The sequence below is a fragment of the Echinops telfairi genome, unplaced genomic scaffold (assembly GCF_000313985.2).
Source record: "Echinops telfairi isolate 266 unplaced genomic scaffold, ASM31398v2 ScPeMD7_7467;HRSCAF=8505_1, whole genome shotgun sequence".
NCBI classification, from domain to species: domain Eukaryota; kingdom Metazoa; phylum Chordata; class Mammalia; order Afrosoricida; family Tenrecidae; genus Echinops; species Echinops telfairi.
Window position 1 is genome coordinate 7979531 of NW_022111368.1, and position 20630 is coordinate 8000160.

A 20630-nucleotide genomic window follows, 5' to 3' on the forward strand; every position below is an offset into this window, starting at 1 on the left:
ACTTTGAAAGCCATTTTATGTGTGAAATATAATTTAACAAATTCTTTTTTTTTTAATTTAACAAATTCTTGTGAAAATTTTCATGACCTTTTAAACAACGACAGCAATTTACTAAAAAAAATTCACTCAAATGAGAAATATGCCAAAAAATAAAATACTATACATAATGTTTTAATGCATTATATTTGTAAATTGTACTTATGTTGAAATTTAAAAAATATATTACAATACTATTTTTGCGTTCTATGAAAATTTTTGTTGCTCCATATAGACCAAATTTTTAATCAAGAACCACCCCCCAGTCAATACTGTCCCTCTTTACCAATGTTAAAAATCTGGTCACCTTACTTATATTTCAGCGAGAGGCAAAACTGTAAGTAGGTCTTATTTTCGGGGGATGTCTTACTTTTGGGGAAACAGGGTATGCATTCATTTGAAATATTGATAAATATGGCCAATTGTCTACTTCAACCCCCTCAAATTTCACTCCTGTGTACTTATTACACCAGTGTTCCCAGAAGTGGGGGATATCGCCCCCTGGTGGATGCTGGAACCATCAGGGGGGCACAAGAGCGCTGTCAACGCAGATACCAACACTTTATTCTGGATTATGGGCTCTCGTACAAAATTGCCAGGGAGAGTGATGCTGAGTAAATTTTTTTCCCCTTGAAAATAGATGGTGGACTAAGTAAGGTTGGGGGCCTGTATTATAAACCCTTGTCAATAGGTATTATCAGTCTTTGTAAGTTCAGTAGGCAAACACACTTTCATTTTTTTAATGCATATCTCTTACTGGTGGGGTTGATCTTCACGTGTGTGTGTGTGTGTGTGTGTGTGTGTGCACATTTGCACGGGCACACGTGCTCTGTCTCTTGCACTGAGAGAGCTTCATGTGTGTAAAGTACCCAACCTTCTCTTTCTGTGGGCTCAGTATGATTCTCCAGGGTGTTTTAACTTGGTTAGTACTCATTAATAACTGCTGGGAAATAGCTTCAATGTTACAATCACTTAGTTAGGTGCAACGATGTTCTTTTCTGTCCTTGAAATGACATTAAGAAATTACAGTTGCAGGAAGTCTGGAAGCAGGGTGAGGTATAGGTGGTCTTTTGGCCCCACATACAAGATGACTCTCACCTCTGCACACTGGTAGTTTTTAGAATTGTGTCCTGACTTGTCTGGACAGCTTTGGATCCCCTTCACTCGTGGTAAATTCTCGTTATATTTCCAGCCCTTTAGTCTGAACATAGGAGAGGGCTTTGAAACGTTTATGGAGAAAAGAACCAAAAGATAGTGGATTTTCTCCCTCAAATTTGTGAACCCCCCACCCCACCCCGTTCTTCCTCCGTTCCATGAAGGCAGGCTGTCAGGCAGGCTGTCGTGCAAAGTTGTTCATTTGTTTTCCTTTCTGTTGAACACCCACCAAGTGTGAACACTGTGCTGTCTGCTTCATGTCTGGTGCTTTTTGGTGCACCGCAGTCTCAGGTAGTTCTGTGACTCTCCCCATCTTGTTTTCAGGTACACTGGAGCCCCATATTTTGCAGCAATCTCAGCTCTCAAAGTGGTATGTACGTCTGCTTAAAACTTACTGGGATTTGCTTCCTAATAGAGAGTTGTGCTATTTAAAAATGAATAAAGCAAATGCATCCCGATAGAAATAAATAGCATCTCGATATCATCGTAGGGTAATCATAGGTCATCGGAAAAGCCGTACGCTTGTTCTCACTGGTCCAGTGATGTGGGGGAGAAAGTCGACACCAAATCCAAATTCCATTTATAGAGGGACCCATTTATTAACCCTTAACCAGGACAAAGACATGATAGAGAGAAAGCTTCCTCACCTGGATGAGGGAAACGGTGGGCGTGAGGTCATGACGGTATCTAAGAATCAACAGAACGACGGAGGCTGTCACAAACACATGATTAGCGGCAGATCCATACATCCCGTCACAGGTGGGACTACAGAAGCAGGAAAGGAACCCTGGTGGGCGCATCTACACAATTCCAGGTAGAAAAACTTGCAAAGTCACTACCCCAGTACCCTAATCCCTTTTGCAGCCTACGGACCGGCCTGCCCCTCCCTGGGCTGGCTAGGGGCACGGCTGTGCTCTACTTTCTAATACGTTCTGCCTGAAGGCACAGCTGGTCACACTGCCAGTTCATGGTCAGAAAGAATTCAGCGGAGGCTTAGTCACTGGAGACCCAACAATGGAGTTAAGGCCACCACCCTAGATACCCTTCTGAAAACTTCCCTCACTGTCATCCAGCTGATGCCGACTCACAGTGTCCCTTTAGGCCATGGTAGAACTGCCCCTGTGGTTTTCTGAGACTGTCCCTCTCTACGGGGGTGGAAAGCCCTGTCTTTCTCCCGAGGAGCTGCTGGTGGTTTGCTACTGCTGACCTTTCAGCTACCAGGCCAGCACACAACCACTGCGCTCCCTCTAAGCCACCGGTGACAAAATGGCTTGAATTCAATGTTTTAAAAATCAGATTTTATTAGCATCATACTTTTTTTTATTAGAACTCGCCCCACGTAGAATAATCAACCATTCAAGATGAAAGGCATTTACTCAAAGACAAAAGCCCAAGGATTGGGAAAGGAGGCCTAGGACAGGAGCCACAGGGGGGACGGGGGCTCAGCGGTGGCCCTGGAGGGGTTGCCATGGGTGGTTGTAAACAAAACGTGGAAGAATTGTTGAATGCGGAATGGATGAGCTGCTCTGTAAGCCTTCACTCCATTCACACTGAAAATGGTTAAACAAGGAAAAAAAAGAAAAAGACCCTTGATGCTGCTGCCGGGTTCTAATTTAAGCAATTGAAACCTATTCCAGGAGCCCATTGCCTGTGCATTGTGATCACATGGGAGTAGGGAACAGAAATGGGCTGGAATCCCCAGCTGTACGACTTCCCGTGGACCCTCCCAAATGAAGGTTCAGAAGCAGAAAACTATCTTTTAAGTCTGAGCTGCTTTGAGTTAACGCTGTGTGGCTTTGGCCTCTTAGTGGGCAGCAAATATCCAATGTTATGTATAGGCATTTCCTTTATATTTCTTATCCTTTGGGTTTAAATATATATATATATATATGTTTTTCCCTTTTACATATAATACTGAGTAAAGTGAATCGTTGAGCTTATTGTTGAATTATTGGGCAATGCCTCATGCTTGACAGTGTCTGGTTTTCGTGAGGACGCCCCCTCTGTTTTCAGCCCCTCTCTTATGCTTCTTCTCCCAGGGCGCAGATTTGACCCACGTGTTCTGTACCAAGGAGGCCGCACCTGTGATTAAGTCTTACAGCCCGGAGCTGATCGTTCACCCCGTTCTGTGAGTGTGTGCACCCGTGGGTGTGCCCTTTCCCTGCAGCCACATCACCTTTACTCTGATCAACTAGTTGTGTCTGCTGTGTGCAGAGTCCGTCAAACTCACTGCCATCGAGTTGATGCTGACTCATCAAGACCCTAGCGGGCTGAGTAGAACTGCCCCTGTGGGTTTCCCGAGACTGTAAATCTTTGGGGGAGTAGAAAGCCCCATCTGTGTTTTTTGGAGCAGCTGTTAGTTTTGAACTGCAGACCTTGAGGTTAACAGCACAAGGTGTAACCCACTATGCCACCAGGGCCCACCTCTTCCAGTTTGTATCCAAAAGAAATAGAAAGGATGTCATTAACCCATGGTCTTGATGTCAGAATCAGATAGACGCGTGTGAAAACAACTGGATTTGGGCTGCCGAGGTGATTCTATGGAGAACAGTCTCTCCATAGGCTGAGGACAGTTTCCACATGCGCACTCATATCCTCTTGCAATGACTGCCTTCCTAAGACCAGGACAGTTCCATGGGCGTGTGTGTGTGTGTGTGTGTGTGTGTGTGTGTGTGTGTGCGCGCAAGAGCCCTGGTGGCACAGTGGTTAAGTGTTTGGCTGCTAACCAAAAGGTTGGCTACTTGAACCCACCAACAATTCTGTGGGAGCAAAGATCTGGCTGTCTGCTCCTGTGAAGAGTGCCTCCAGCCTCGCAGACCCCAGGAGGCAGTTCCACTCTGTGGTGTGGGCTTGCTGTGAGTTGGAAACCACTTGACGGGCGTACAACCCCAACGCCGTATATGTGGATGGCATTACTTACGGCAGAAACCAAGGGGCCTGCCGGACAACTGACAAGGTCATGTGCACTGGGCAGACTGTGCTGAGTTCCACAGACACAGCTTGGAGCCAAGGAACAAAATACCTGGGTCTGTGAAGCTCATCCTCTAGGGCAGCCCCCTCCCTAGAACTTCCCATGACTTAGGACAGCTTGTCTGTGTGCGTGTTGTCCAGGACAACAGCCGCCACACAGAGTGAGTGACTAGTGGGTCGTTGGAATGTGGCTGGCGTGACTCAGAAACCCAGTCTTTCACTTGAACTCAATCTGCATATCCGCCCGGGGTTGATAGCCCCTCTGTTGGGCTGCACTGCTTTAGAGACAAAGAAGAGAGAGCCTGCCAAGTGGTGGTCAGAATCATGGGTAAAACCTGACCGGGGAAGGTGGATAGGGAGCATTCGTGGATGGTGGATGGGTGTATTCGTGCATGCAGAGTACAATTTTAAAAGGAGTGGTCAGCGAAGCTTCCTGGAGAGTGACAGCCCGTAATAGCCTGAAGGAAATAGGAGAAATAGGAGAGGGAAACCCAGCGGCTCTTTCCTTATGGGCACATCCTGCCCCAGAGTCAAATGTGATGTATAAAGTGAGTATGAGACGGGACAAAGATAAGGCGCTCTTGGCAGGGTAGAGTAGAATTGCTCCCTTGGGAGACCATCCACATAAGGTCATCATGGTGTCCCAGGAATCATGGAAACCCGGCCATTCGAGAAGGACATGGAGAACAAAGGAAGCTCACCAAATCATGATTGGCAAGAAATCAAATCATCACAGACGCGGGAGAGGGGCCATGACCGGGATGCGGGATGTGGACACTGTTGCAGGTTCCAGAAGCCAATGAGGTTGGCTCAGCACTCCAACCGGCGCAGTCAGGGTAGGACTCATGACTGTGGCCCTCGTGCCCCACGTTCTATCAAGGACACTTAGATTTAGGTCCTTAAGGAGGAAGCGGCCCCTCCTAGGGCCAGCTAGGTGAGTGGCAGTAAACCACTTTAAAGCACTCTGCCCGCAGGCAAAGCGTTTGATACCGCTGGCAGGGGTCAGAAAGAACGCAAAGGAAGATGAACCTATTCGGATGAGGGACTCCCGCTATAAACCTCAGCCTTCCGCACACCTCAAACCAGCAAAAGAGCAAACTCCCGACTCAGTGACCCTACAGGACAGGGCGGAATTGTCCTTGTGGGTTTCCCAGACTGCAACTTTACAGGAGTAGAAAGCTCCGTCTTTCTTCTGAATGGCTGGTGGTTTCAAACTGCTGACCTTGCAGATCAGAGCCCAACTCATAACCACTACACCACCAGGGTTCCTCTCCTAGTACTCAAAAGTGAAGCTCTCCTACAGTACCTGTGGCAGCTCTATCCACTAGACTCGCTGCCCCTGAGTCGATGCCGACTCCCACTCCAGCGACCCTATTCTGTAGGGTCATGCAGCACTGCCCCTTTGGGTGTCCAAGAGTATACATACTTCTGGGAGCACACAGCCTCTTCTTACTCCTGCAGACTGGCCGGTGGGTTTGAACTGCTGACTTTGTGGTTAGCAGCCCAACACAGAACCCATTATGCTACTAGGGCTCCTTAAAACCTAAAACTCCTTGCCATTGCGTTGTTTCTGGCTCATAACTATCCTACAGAGAAGGGTCAGCACTGCCCCTGTGGGTTTCGGAGACTGTAACTCCTTATGGAAGTAGACTTCTTCGTCGCACAGACTTGGCACTAATCAGATCAAGGGGCTGCCTAGCGAGACAAGCGTTCTGAGATGGGGCATCGTTAGTGTATTTGGTGACTATCAAGTGGGGGAGGGGAGAATGACCAGGGAGGACCAAACCTATGGAACGCTGTGGGCCGCTGAGCCATTTTTGCTCCAAGCGGAGGGAGATGGTAGGCCATTGGAATATCTGAGCAGGAGAATGACCTGTCAATTTTGTAGAAGGGTCACTGTCTTCATCAGAGAAGACTAGAGAAACAAATTCATAGACACCTGTGTGTATAGTAGAAAGAGCTTTATATAAAGAGTAATTGTATATTAAAAAAACATCTCAAGCCCAGTCCAAATCAAGTCTTATCTGGAGTAACACAGTCACTCTCACTGCAGTGTTGAGAAGAGGGGTGAAGGGTGGCCACTGGGATTCCAATTGGGAGGCTGTTGTGATACTCCTGCTAAGAGAGAAGCGGTACAGCAGGAATAGGGAGAAGCAATCCGGTTCTGGAGGATGCAGCACCAGCAGTATTTGCTGAAGATTAGCTGGTGGGATGAGAAAAAGTCCAGAGTCAGGGATGGCAGTAAGGTTTTTGGCGCAGGAGAGTGGTCGTTTCATGGAATGGGAAAACTGTGGGAGTGAGAGTTTGGCCAGGGATGAAGAGCAGGAGTTTGGTTTGGGGCACATTTTGTAATATGGGAACTGAGGCTTGATTTCACTGTGGAAACGACATGCCTCTCCGAGCTAAGTGGACAGGCAGGCTTCTCTTGAGCTGCAGCTCTCCTCCCCAGTGGAATTGAATGAGTGTGTGTGTGTGTGTGTGTGTGTGTGTGTGTGTTTTGCCTGAAAACCCCTTTCCTGAAAACACACAGTGTGTGATGCTTGATAGAATGGCTGTAATTGCAAGATGAGTTCAATTCTCTCTCTGAGAACTTGGGGCTCATACATGGTACTCACAGAACTTAGCCCCTTGGCAGCCCAGCTTGAGCCCTTGGTATCAGCTCTTCATTTTGCCCCTCCCTCCCCGCCCCTCCCTCATGAACCTTGATAATTTATAAAAATTTTTTTCATGTCTCACACTGTCCAACGTCTCCCTTCACCCACTTTTCTGTTCTCCGTCCCCCAGGGAGGGGGTTATATGTAGGTCACTGTGATTGGTTCCTCCTTTTTACCCCACCCTCCCCTTCCCCTCCTGGTATTGCTATTCTCATTATTGGTCCTGAGAGGTTTATCTGTCCTGGATTCCCTGTGTTTCCAGTTCTTATGTGTACCAGTGTACATCCTCTGGTCTAGCTAGACTTGTAGAATTGGGGTCATGATAGTGGAGGGGGCGGAAGCATTTAGGAACTAGAGGAAGGCTGTATGTTTCATCGTTGCTACACTGCACCCTAACTGGCTCGTCTCCTCCCCACGAATGCAACTCTTTTTAATAACTTCAAACCATTGAATTGTATGGTGCATGAACTCCGTCAGTAAAACTGCTACAAGAAAGAATGAACGAACAAATCAACGAAGTCCTATTGGAGTGGGGTGGAGGGTAGCCCTAATCCCTTCCACGTGGTATCTTCGAGAAGAGCAGACATGAAAACAGAGGCACCCAGGGGGCAGACACGATGTATCCAGAAGCCCAGGAGCTCCAGGAAAGGGTGCGGGGCTGCCAGAAGCGGAAGCAGAAAGGGAACCTCTCCTCCCGCCAGAGCCAGCTGAGCTCGCCCGCTGGCCCCTGAATTCAGACTAGTCTCCAGCCCTTCAGGACAAGCCTCTGCCCCTGCTGTTCTTTAGTCTCCCGCTTGGGCTGTTTTGTGGGCTGTGGGCCTAGGAAGCAAAGACGGGGCGTGGGCTGGGGGGGATCTGGAGACCACCCCGTGAGCTTCCCCGGGCCTCCGTGGCACCTTCATCTGAAGAGTAAGACATCAGACCAGATGTGTCCTGAGTTCTTCCCAACCCTGGATTTCTGGGCCTGGAATAATTTAAAGCATGCTTTTGAAAACCGTGTAGGAAAACATTGCGATAAAAACACATCAGAACATTTGGCTTCCATGGGTCCTGGAGCGAGCCGAGTGGCAGAGTAAGTACTGTCGGGAAAACCACCAGATGTGCAACAGCTTGTCTTCACCACGAGCTATCCTCGCGGATGCCAGTCATGTCTTGTTGCCGGGAGTCAGTACCTAACAGCAGCACCTGTCAGCTGGAGGACTATCTGGCTGGCCTTTAGACCCACCCACTGCACCCAGACTGCTGCTTCCCCAAAGGGTTCTCAAGGGGGTGCACCTTTACAGGAGACAGCGCAGCTCTTCCCCTCTGAGCAGCTGGTGGATTTGAACTATTTTCCTTGAGGTTAACATCCTGACACTTACCTAACGTACCAGGGCTCTTTGGGCACTCAGTAGGAGCTTAGTGGAGCCCCAGTGGTATCATGGTTACAGCATCAGGCTGCTAAACTACAAGGTTAGCCGTTTGAAACCACCAGCAGCTCCATGGGAGAACTTTCTACTCCTGTAAAGAGTTACAGTCTAGGGCATTTACAGGGGAATTCTACCCTGTCCTATAGAATGGCTGCAAGTCGGAATCCACTCCATGGCCGTGAAGGCTTGGTTTGTTTGTTTATTTGTCTGTTCGTTTAGAGTTTAGTCAACGTTGGCTGACTGGGTGAGCACAAATGAATGAGTGACTACAACAGCAATTAGCCAAAGAAAAGGAGGTGGTTTTTGGAAAGGGGTCTGGTGGCTTCCTATCTCTGGTATGTGACTTTGAATGTAAGACTTCAGCCCATTTTCCTCTTTAACTGCAAGATAATTATATTCATATACCCAGGAGTTATGAGTACATACTAGGTCCAAGGCACTGCATTGGGATCAGAATGAGATGCAAAGTAAGCCAGACAGGTGGCCCTGAAAGAGCTTATGTCGAGTGCAGAAGCTTCCAAGACTGTAACTCTATGGGAGTAGAAAGCCTTAGCTTTCTCCCTAAGAGAGGCTGGTGGTTTTGAACTGTTGACCTTGTAGTTAGCAGCCCAACTCATAACCAGTGTGCCACCAGGGCTCCTCAAATTGCTCACTATTCCATTTAATGCTGATCCATCTATACACTGTGATCTGGGGGCTGTGGTTCCCCAGCCCTGTGATCAAATACAGCTCGCTTCTTCCAAGAGGACAACCAAGCCCAAACCCAACTCCCCACTGTGGAGTCCCTTCTAACTTACGGCAGCCCTATATGACGGCGTATAACTGCCCCCGCCAGTTTCTGCCACTGCAACTCCTTCTGGGAGAAGAAAGTCTCATCTTCCTCCCTCGAACTGCTCACCTTGCAGGTTAATAGCCCAGTGGATAAGCACTGCGGCACCAGGGCTCCTGCAAGAGGACAGAGCTGTGGATAATGTCACCACGCGACAAAGACGGCCACTCTTCTGGTCTTACTTTAATGACTCGGCGTGCCAGGTTTGACCTCTCTGGTCATGGTCCACAGCTGGATGGTAAGCCCCTGATTGGAGGCCGAGTGGTTTGCCCACCTTGATAAGGCATGCAGTACCCGGACAATATTTCAAAATTGTCCCTCAACTATTTGTTGAGTGGCCCTGGATGAAAACTGGCTTTGTGCTGTACTCAAATTGATTTGCATTTCCTGCACAGGAGCAGACAGGGGGGAGGTGCCGGCTCTAGGTGAGAAATTGCTGTGGCTAATTAAAGATGCTAATCATGGGCTCAGTCCTTCTGAATGGTAGAAAGCTCACCTGTGAGGTGACTGTGTATGCCGTCTTTGCAGGGAAGGATTAATTAGCCTCATGAATAATCGTGCCGTCTGAGCTTGGGAAGCTAGTTGTTCAGCGTCGTTGCTATCTCTTTGAAGGACCAGCCAGGGTTTCCTCAAGCTCTGGTCAAGGCAGAAACTGTCCCCAGGCACCGGCGCCCAGGTGCCTCCGAGCTGGCCCTCGGCTCAAAGATAGCAAGGCCGAGGGTGAGACAGACGGGGGAGGCCATGATGGGAGGTCTGGAAGTGTTCGCAGCTGCAGCAGTCCAGGCTGAAGCAGTAGCTTGAGCGGCTTGAACAATTGGCCTCGTAAAAGAGGAGCCTGGAGTCCCTGGCATGAAGGTTAACATCCACTTCTGCTAACGGAAAGGTCAGATGTTCGAATCCACCCAGAGGCACCTTGGAAGAAAGGCATGGTGTTCTGCTTCCCCAAAATCAGCCCTGGAGAGTCCGATGGGCTGCGGTTCTGTTCTGAGCTGTCCGACAGGCCTTGTACTTGGGTGGTGGTTCGTATTACTGTTAGAGTCCTCTTTAAGCCCAAACCTTTGAGAAGGTTTATGTTTTGTTTGTTTTTTTGTCCCCCTTGAGAATCGATAAAATAAAACATTTTAAAGCAGCAAACAAAAATAGGGTTATGCTAACTGAAAGCAAGTTGAAAATACGTCATGATAGATAACACGAGATCATTTCTCCTGCACCCAAGAAATACAATATTCTAGATAATTGCGGGATTATTAAAATGAATTACAATGGATTATGGTCCTTATTTTACTTGGACGCTTACAAAACTACATCCTAGAGCTTTCCTTGATAGTAGTCAGTTGATAATGAGCATTGAAAAGTTTGGTTTTTTAGTAGGGGACTGTTTTGGCTGGGACAGCACTGTAGGTCAGGGGTTTGAACCCCCATTGCTCTGAGGGAGAAGAGGAGGATGCCTGCTTCTGTAACGATGGAAGCCTTGGAAGCAAGCCCTGTGGGGCCATTCGACCTTGTCCAAGAGAGTCATCGGAAGCCAGGGCCAACTCCATGGCAGTGGATTTGTTTGTGTTTTGTATAATTGTGTTTTCTCAAATTATCTGCTTGAAGGTAAATGTGGTCCTGTCGATCTTTCGTCTTTCTGTCATTCCCTGGCTCACCATCACCTGCAGCATGAGGTCCAGACCTGGTGGAGTTGCGCAGGGGCCACGCAGTCATGCCCTTGCTCCATCCTGCTCACAGGCTCCTGTGAGCCAGAGGTTCTGCCTGCACTGGGCAGCTCCCACCTGCCCCCGGGGGCTGCCCAGGTTCCTATCGCTTAGGGACATCTGGTCCTCAAGGGGAATTGCCCCTGCTCCCTCTACCTGGTCAGTTTGCTGCTCAACCTCTGATCCTGCTAAGATGCCACCTTCCCAGCCTAACCGAGGTGGAATCTTACCTGGGCAGACAAGTGAGCCTCCGCGTCCCACCCAGCACTGCATCTTCAGTGTCGACTCCCTTGTCTCCCTTCATTGGTCTGTGAGCGCCACAACAGACACTCACATCGTGTTTCGGTGTCTGGGACATATGGCTCCTTATGGATAATCAAAGGGACTTGAAGAGATTTTCTTAACTGTTACATTTTGGAGCACCTGCCTTATTTGATGTCCAAGTAAGACCACCCAGGCTCTCGAGTGGTTTGGTGGGACCCTGGTGAGATGTGGATGGTGACACTTGTATTTTTGCTGCTCAGAGCTTTTAGGGTTTGATATACCCGCAGGTCTCTGGCTCTATGGTGTGATGGCCTTCATTTGTTTCTCTCGTCTATCCCAACTATTACTCTCCATCCTTGAACTAGTGATTTCAACCATCACGAAGAGATTCTTCTAAAGACTTGTGTGTATCTCCCACGTCAGAATTAGCCATTTGGCCGAATTTTCTCCCAAGAAGGATAATCATGTCAAACTGGAAACCGTATGTGGCTTCCTCCAGGCCTTTGGGAAGTTAATTATTAAGGCAGGCCTCCACTGTCCAATATGGGAGTCTTTGGTTCTTGGACACCTGATTTGTGACTAGTGCACATTGAGACGGGCTGTAGGTGTAGACTGTGCAGAGACGCTTTTGAAGATTCCGTATGAAAAGTATATAAATTACATGTTGAAAATAGTTTGCATGTATTGGGCTTGTTAAAGCGATGTTAAGTTACTTTTACTCTTTCTTTGTCCAGGAGGCTCTGGTGGCAAAGTGGGTTTTGCGCTGGGCTGCTAGCTGCAAGGTCAGCCATTTGAAACCACCAGCCTCACCTGAGAAAATACCGAGGCTTTCCACCCCGGGCGTCTTGCCTTGTATTCTCTACCTTTATATCTGGGCTTTCCTATCCATTGCAATGGCTCCACAGAACTCACAGACAGTAGTCATGACTTACAGGTTTATTAGGCAAGTTCATGCCAGTGAGAAATGTCCAGAAAAGAGTTGTTCATGAGGATATGTTACAGCCTTCCTTTAGGACTGCTCCTAGACGCCCAAAGGGCATACACTCCGCTGTAACCAAAGGGCATGTACTCCGCTCCAAACCTCAACCCAAAGGCCTTCCGTTTAAGCTCTGTGGGTCAGCAAACCCAGCTCCCTCAATGAAGTGCCCAGAGGCACCCCACTCCACAAGCCAGCCTCCTGCACAAAAGTCCTTCATTTCTCTCTCTGTGGGCTGGGGGTCAGCTTCCTGCCCTGAAGAGCCAGCAGGCGTCTGTTGGCATCAGGCACGCTGCTGTGAAGAATGCGGACCATCCAGCGGACACATCTGGCATAGGGTCTCACTAGCATGGCATCCGTACTTCCCCTACAGGAAACATGCTGTTGTTGGGTGCCAACAAGTTGGTTCTGATCCATAGTGGCCCTGTGCGCAGCAGAAGGGACACTGCCCAGTCCGGCACCGTCTTCACACTGGCTCCTATGCCTGAGCCCATCGGTGCAGTCACTGTGCCATTCCATCTTGTTGCCTCAGCCTTCCACTTTTTTTGCTGCCTCTCCACTTTACCACACATGCTGTCCTCCAGGGGCTGGTCTCTCCTGACAACATGTCCAAAGTATGTAAGACAAAGCCTCCCCATTGTTGCCTCTAAGGAGCACTCTGGACGTCCTACTTCTTCCAAGATGGATTGGTTTGTGCTTCTAGCAGTCAGTGGAACTTTCAGTATTCTACTCCAGTGCCACAGTTCAAATGCATCGGTTCTTCCGTGGCCTTCCTTACGCAGCGTCCAACGTTCACATGTATATGAGGCAGTTGGATGGACCATGGCTTGGCTCAGGCACACCGTAGTCCTCACAGTAACACCTTTGCTTTTCAGCACTCTCTACAGGGCTATGCAGCAGGTTTACCTAATGCAACTCATCTTTTCATCTCTAGATTGCTGCTTCCATGAGCACTGATTGTAGATGCAAGTGAGACAAAGTCCTTGACCATTTCGATCCCCCCCCCGTTCATTATGTTGTTGCCTATTGGTGATGTGAGTCATGATTATTTCTTCTTTAACTTACAGTCCCAGGTCCTCTGTTTGGAGGGCGCCTCTTGTGGCAAACTCGGTTGTCGGTGGGCGCAGGTCAGAGTAGAACTTCCCCCAGGGGATTTTTAAGGTTGTAATCTTGACCCAAGCCTCCCATGTGACACAAGAAGTCCGTATACTACCGCTCACTCTTGCCTCTAATTAAATACTGAACCTGGACAGCCATCCTATGGTGATTTCAGTTCATAGCAACCGCAGTTGATGAGTAGAAGGCAGAAGTGCTGTTGGTGCTGTTGGCTGCTGTGGGCTTGGTTCTGACTCAGAGTGTCCTTAGTGTTTTCAGTGGCTAGCTCCCCAAAAGTGGACAGCCAATTCCTTCTTAGTCTGTAAGCTGAAACCTGTCCAATTTGGGTGACCCAGCTAGCATTTTAGATATCAGTGACATAGCGTCCAGCATCACAGCTACACACCAGTCACCACAATATGACAAACTGACAGATAAGTGGTGGGAAGAAATATTACAGGGAAGCAAATTTTCATGAAGCTGAGAAGCACGTATACAAACAAAAACTGTTCCACCCAGGATGACTGTCCAACCTAGTCAGAGGCTAGAGATGACAGGTATTAAACATTCTTCCTCCAGATGAAAGATTAGGTTCATTACTAAGATCATATCACTTTATAAGTGTCTTGAGTCAGGAAATGAGATGATAAATACGAAGGTATTTTGGAAAATACAAAATGCAATAAAGCTGTAGGCTTGTTTAATTTTGCTTTTGCAAATGAAAAAAGACATCAGAAAGATTAATCATATGCATTTTACACTGTTTTTTAATATATGTAATTTGAGATATAATTTTTAAGTATATAAAGTATATTTTATGTCTGCTCATATGTTCAATGGAAGCCAACTGGTTTATTTTAAACGACAAAACTAATTTTGAAATTGTTGTACTACCGTATTCTGACTTGTTTCAAATGTTCAACATCAAAGCTGGGACATGGGAAAGTACTTCAGTCCCTCTTAAGCAGCCATCCAAGGTGCCGCTGTTGGCACTCCCTGTCCGAAGTGAGGAAAATCAGAGATGCAGGGAACAACTTGTCCGATGGACGAATGGATCCCAGCTAGATGGTGCCCGTCTACCACTACTAACTGTTCTGAGGGGCTCTTGTCAGAAGGCCCTGGACAATGTGAAACAAAACTCACAATCATTCAAAGACCAAGCTTACTGTTGGACAGACCGGCGAAACCCCTGAGACGATGGCCCTGAGTCCCCCAGAACTCTCCCAGGGCTCCACATTCAGTCAGGCACTGACATCTGTAGAGAGGGAACCGTCACACTAAGGGCATGTGTACACACACCGTAGAGTAATCAACCATGCAGTGTCCTAAGGGTAGCATGTACCCAAGGCCACGGTCCAGAGGGGCGAGGAAAGGAAGGAGGAATGAAACCGGAAGCACGGGGAGGCAGTGGGAAAAGTGTGGGGATGCAGTCAATGAGGTGAAACCCAATGTGTGTGAACTGTTGATGGACAACTGATCCGCTCTGTAAATCATCACCCAATCCACAGCACGGAGTTCAGTTGAAGAATGAGAACAGTCTCTGGAGAAGACAGTGGAGGACTCTGAATCGGGGCCTGGGACAGGGAAAGGGCACGAGTGGAGAGGCCGGAGAGACTGGGTAAAGTCTAGCTATGGTGTTGCTCCGACGTTCATGCCTTCCTGCTGACGGCTGCAGTGTAGTGATGTAAGATACTAATATTAGGGGGAGTGGGTATACAGGCACCTCATGGACTATGTTTGCAACTGCCCAGACAGTTGCAAATCTTTTCAAAATAAGTTTTAAAAGTGCCAAGGCGTAAATGAAAATCCAAATAATCCAAAGCTGCCTTCTTTTCCATGTGCAGAGACAGCGCCACTGCTGTGCGAGACGTGGAGACGTGGCTGCCCCGGCTGCACACCCTGGTCGTGGGGCCCGGCTTGGGCCGAGACGATGCTCTTCTACAGAATGTCAAGGTAACGCCTGAACCGCGTGGGATGAGGACCTGCCCGCTCAGGATAGCGTGAAACCAGATCTCTTGAAGTCAGGGCAGCATGTTTCTGCGTTTTCCAAGCTGTTGCTTAGTCTTTTGTATGCCTCGTTCTTGATTCATGGAGGCAGTTGACTGGGTTTGGAGGTGAGGGGAGGAACCTGGCTTAAAGGCAGCGAACCCTGCGAACCAGCAACAACAGCCAGCCGTGCACAGGTTTTTCACTCGTGGGCCACCAGCTACAGTCATACTGCAAAACATTCTAACCTTAGTCTGGAATAGTTCCCCGTTACTGAGAGTATCACTGGTTCATATGTCTTATGTCTGATTTTCGTGAGCGGAGGTTCAGGGTCCTAGTTGAACAATACTGAGCAGTGACCAAAGGTTAGCATCAAAGGCTCAAGTTTACCTCTCAGAGGAGCCCCATACTTGGTCCAGGACCCTGGCAAGTTCCTCAGCCCTACGAAGCCATCCCTTCCACCCTTAGACAGGAGGTAATCACACCCTCTGGAAGGCTAACGTAGGAGCTCTGGTGGCGTCGTGGCCACGCATTGGGCCACTAACCTCAGGGTCCACGGTTTGCAACCACCAGCTGCTCCTCAGGATAAAGACGGGCTTCCCACTCCCATAAAGAGCTACAGTCTTGGAAACCCATAGGGGAACTTTTACCCTGTCTTATAGGGTCGCTACGGGCCAGCATAGACTTGATGCAGTTGAGTTTGAAGGCTTACGTGAATAAAATCGCGTACAGTGTTTTTCACAGCACCCAGGTCCGCTCAGTTTATGGTATTTTCTCATGGCAACGCCATGCACAGGGGAATGGCCCCTACCCTGCCCTGCCCCATGCCCATCGTCAGCAGCAGATCAGGCCATTGTGGTCCATAGCATGGTTCCCCACACTTAGTTGGCTTCCTGCCCCCTGTTCAGAAAAAAAGTTACTCAGTGCCCACCCTGGCCATTAAAACTTATACTCACAACCCAGGATAAAGTGTACGTATTTGCTTCCGCAGCTCCCTCTGGATGGTTCTGAAGGGAGCCCTGGTGGTGTCGTGGTTACACATTGGGCTGCGATCCGCATGCTCAGCAGTTCGAAACCACCAGCCGCTCCCAGGGAGAAAGACTGAGCTTTCTACTCCCGTAAACAGTTACAGTCTCGGAGATCCACAGGGCTCGCTGAGAGTCAGCCTTGGCTCCGCGGCAGTGAGTTTGAGGTTTTTCCCCTGAATGGTTCCAGCCCCCTCCAGAGGGCAGTATCGCCCACCTTGGGAGACACCGCCATGCGGTTTTCCGGGTCGGGTTTTCACAACTACAGCTAGGTCTTTCGTCCCAGCGTGTCCTGTCGTAGACCTGTTCAGCTTTGTAGCCACAAGCACGTGTCCACAAAGTGCATTGGCTGGGAACTGAAGCCAGGTCTCTCCCACATGGAAGGTGAGAATTCCGCGTCGGTAGGCCAGGGCCCCTTGGTTTATGGGAGAGCAGATGGCATTAGAAGTAATTGTCACAATGCTTCCAAGTTACAGCCTTTGATTTCTGAGATTTGATTATTCTGAAAACTTTATTTTTATTCTCATCTGCACATGTGAATAACGTTCCACAGGGTATTCTCCCCGGGCGAGCCCGTGCTGTCAGCCTGCTTCTCCGGAAAGTTCTAGCAGCTTCATTCCTCAGTCAGGAGGGCCTCATCGTGTTGAAATAACCATGGGCTTTGGGTCTTAACAGCGTTGGTTCCTGGCTGCCACCCACATTTTGACCTCTGCTCTCTGCTCTGGCTCACAGATCTAAGCAGGCATAGGACGGGCCGTGGCGCTCATGAGAGAAGTGACTCAGGGTCACACCCACACCTGTATTATTATGTATTCAGCACTAGTTATGGCAACCCTCATGCAAAAGAATGAAATGTTGAGTTCTCCAAAATTTGAACTTCAAATCAACAGCAGCCACCACCACGGAAAAAATCAGAAAACCAGGATAGAATGCCTGTTCACATTGTAAACACCCAGGTCTGAGCCCAGACTGGAGGGGAGGGTGGCCAGCTGGGGCGGAGGGAGTAGAGTTCAGGACAAGAGGAGGAACCACAGCAGCAAAGGAGTAGACAGAGTGGCTGTGCCCGCTTGAACACGATGGAACAGAAGCCCAATTAAAGGAGGGTGCCCGGGGCTGTTTCTGTGACTTGTTAGCCGTCTTATACTGGTAAAAGATGTGGGTGGTGGTGGTGGGGTGTGCTAAAACAAATCTTCCCATTGAAACTTCCACCAGAAATCCGAAATCCACCCTGCTTCTGCCCCCGTCTGGTTCAGAATTGTCCGTGGTTTGGGCGCATTGAAATCGAGCGCTTGTTTTTCACTTGCCCGAGGACAGGGCCCGTGTGAGCGTGCTCCTCTCAGCAAGCTGTGCCCGGGGGGCCTTCAGGGGACTGTTTGTTGGCAGTTGCTGCTGTTGGTACAGAAAACTGATAATACTTGCAAATACCTTTCTTTCTTCTTTGCATTTCAAACGATTCCCTTTTTGTCTCTTGAAAATTCTCGAAACAAAGGAAAAGAGCCCGCTGTCTGGGAGGCCAGGCAGGCCCGTTGGCCCGGCTGGACCCTGTGGGGAGCGTTGGCCGATTAGAGCTGTGAGCTGCAGAATGGCAACGGTTCCATTCTGGACTGAGAAGCTGTGATAATGGAAGTGCTAGTGCTGGAAGGGGGAGCTATTCATCCCCTTTAAAAAGAGCTTCGAGAGAATAGTGAGTGATTAATGAGCCAGCAGTTGTGCATTTAGGATAAATAATCTGAGAGGCAATCAAACACAATTTAAAAAGTGGCTGTAGATGGCACATTGTGCAAATTAGAGGCATTTAGGATTCGATGGGTTTGGAAGCGACGTGGAATTAGCATGGGGAGTACACGGCGCTTGTCAGGTGGTGCCATTCAGATCTTTGGAGATTTTACCCACTTGCTGTAAAGTCGAAGTTAATAACCATTTCTGAGCGAGAGATCGTTGGTTTCATCCGAGGGGGAGAGCGCTTCTCCCCGGGGCGTTCCCATTTGTAAACAGCATGCCCGGGCCCCACATCTGCGCCCTTCCGTCCAGCGCTTTGTGCATCCGTTGTTCTCCTCACAGTGGGGGCTTCCCATTCACGGTCACGGGAGATCCGCACCGATAATTATGCCACTTCCCTAGATGGTCTGTCATTGGAAATAGAGGCAAATGAGGGTTGCCTGGCAGAACGAGCCTGGAGTGTTTGGTCTCCCCCCCCAAGCCTCGTGACAATCCTGCTCTTGGTCCATTACAATCTCTGGAGCAAAGGACATGTCGTCTGACACCTGTTTTGTGCCCACAGCCTCTAAGTCCCTGTGTGTCCTGGAGCCAAGACGCTGGGAGAAAGTTTCCCGAATAGTGCTTTAGAGTTGTAGACGGGCCACTGGCCTGGACGGGTAGACTGCAATGGAAGTGGATGTAAGTTCTGGGCTAGCGTTTTGGCAGTGGACTCCCCCCTGCAGTGGGTGATGCAGTGCTGCCCCGGGCCTTCCCCTCGGGTGCCCGGGATCCCGAGCCACTGCCACCGGACCGCCTTCTGCTTCAAGAAGCTGTTTCTCAGGCTGTTTTCTAAGCATGGCATCAAACATCGACTTCCTCTTGTGTACAGCTGTGATCTCTTGGCCAAAGGTAGACCTCCAGGTGTGCTCTGCCTGCTTGTCCCCCAGAATGACGAGCACCAGCCCTGCCTAAGAGTCGCTCTATCTTAGCACTACTGTTCCCGAGGGACAGGACTGACCTTCAGGTAGCATCTGGTCGTGTGAAACGCTGAGGCGGTTGTGGCCCGCCAGCAATTTGGTACTTCACCCTTAGCTGCGGACTCTGCAGGCATGTTAAGTACTGCTAGATGGATGCTTCATTCCTCCACAAAGGACTTATTGCAGAGAAAATATAAGATCGGCCATTAGGAGTAATGGCCATCAGGTGGTTAATTAGAGATGAAGGACTTCATTTTGAAATGACCCTTTAAGCGAATGGGAAAATTAAGTGCTTGGATTTTACTGAAACTGTTTCATCAATGTTTTTCTCCTCTGGGGCAAATACTTGTTCTAGGGCACAGCAAACGTTGGCCTCCGAAGTTGTTAGGTGGGTGACCCAAGCGTGGCCAGGCATCTTCTTTGACCTTGAGTTTCCTCATTGGGGCCATCAATTGTAAGGAGTCTTGGTGCCCGAGTGGTTAAGCACTTGGCTGCTAGCCAGACGGCCAGCAACCTGGACCCACCAACCGGGGCTTGGCAGGAGACTGGATCTGGGCATTCAGAATGGAGCCTTGCAAAGCTGATGGGTGGTTCCCCCCTGTCCCCAGGACACTCAACAGTCCCAACCTGACTGACTGAATCAGGAAGACCGATAGGCTAGGTGAGATGTATACCAACACTCATTGTGTGTGCTGTGTGTTTGTGTGCCAGGTTCTGTTTTACGCGCTTTGTAGTAGTGAATTCATGTTATTCTCACAACAGCCCTCTAGGATTGTTAATATCGCTACTCCTAGTATTACTGTTCTTCTACCAGCGAGGAAGCTGTTAACAGGGAGTGATGTCTGATGCAGACATCGGCCCCTCCTGGTCACAGTGGCCGGGCCAGGTTTGAGATGCAGAACACTGAGCGCCAGGGTGGATGCTCTGAGAAGCAAAGCAGGGTGTGTGTGAAAGCACTTTAGAGGGCGGGCTAAGTCAGGAGCAGCATGCAGCCCCATTCATTCCGCTGCCCTGTGCCGGGCCTCGTGGGAGGCCCTGGGGACACACCTTCTGAGCTTGGCAATACCATACTTTCCACACGTGGGGGCCCTTGAATATGATTCACATAGTGTGTAGAGGGAACTTGTGGGAGAGGAGGTGGCACAGTTTGCAAAACAAAAAGTAAAACGGAAGCATTCTTTGTGTAGAAACCGGCTATACGGGAAGATGTCACAGGGGGTTACTGGTGGTGTCAGCTTTGGGCAGCGTCTGAAAATACATCTGGTCTTAAGAAACCTCTCCGACCCTTGGCTAATCCCACTTTAGGGACTGCATTTCAAAGGGAACTAATGCAAAGGGGGAAGGAGAGTCGTTTGTGAGCAGTTAAGGCAGCTGGGTAGTGTGTGTCCATGCCCACGGGGCCTGATGACGTAAACCCTGCTGTAGAGCTCTGCTGGGATACTGACAGTCTATGCTTTCTGTAACTGTAGGATGGGCACGTGGACTCGGTTCCGTGAGGGGAACGGTACCCGGAAGGGTGAGAGGAAAAATCACTATCACTGCACATGCAGCACATTCGTTTACAGCCAGAGTGGTCCGAGGTAGATTCCAAGTGAAGAGAGCACGTCCTCTCTCCCCTTCCGCTCCTTTTCTCTGAATGTTAAGTTCATAGTGGAGGCTCTGCTATTAACTTCATCTTTCAAAAACACCACCAACAGACAATTTTGTAATGTAGAAGTGAAAAAGCTGAGATGCAAAGATGGACCTCATCACCCATTTAAACCAACTCCATGAGATAACATTCTGAGTCATACATTTTGGCCTCCCCATCTCCTGTTCTTCCTCATTATGCATATATAAATAGCAATCCCAGTAACAAA

At 49.0% G+C, this 20630-nt stretch overlaps 1 protein-coding gene across 3 annotated transcripts in view; it reads left to right on the plus strand.

Moving 5' to 3' along the window:
* The window catches only part of NAXD (NAD(P)HX dehydratase), a 48431-nt gene that overhangs the window by 15206 nt on the left and 12595 nt on the right, over positions 1–20630 (plus strand). For all 3 annotated transcript variants that reach the window (XM_013005136.3, XM_045283994.1, XM_045283993.1), the window contains 3 exons: positions 1516–1561; positions 3231–3319; positions 14930–15038. In XM_013005136.3, coding sequence (XP_012860590.3) covers positions 1516–1561; positions 3231–3319; positions 14930–15038 — 244 coding nt within the window. The remainder of the gene's footprint in view (positions 1–1515; positions 1562–3230; positions 3320–14929; positions 15039–20630) is intronic.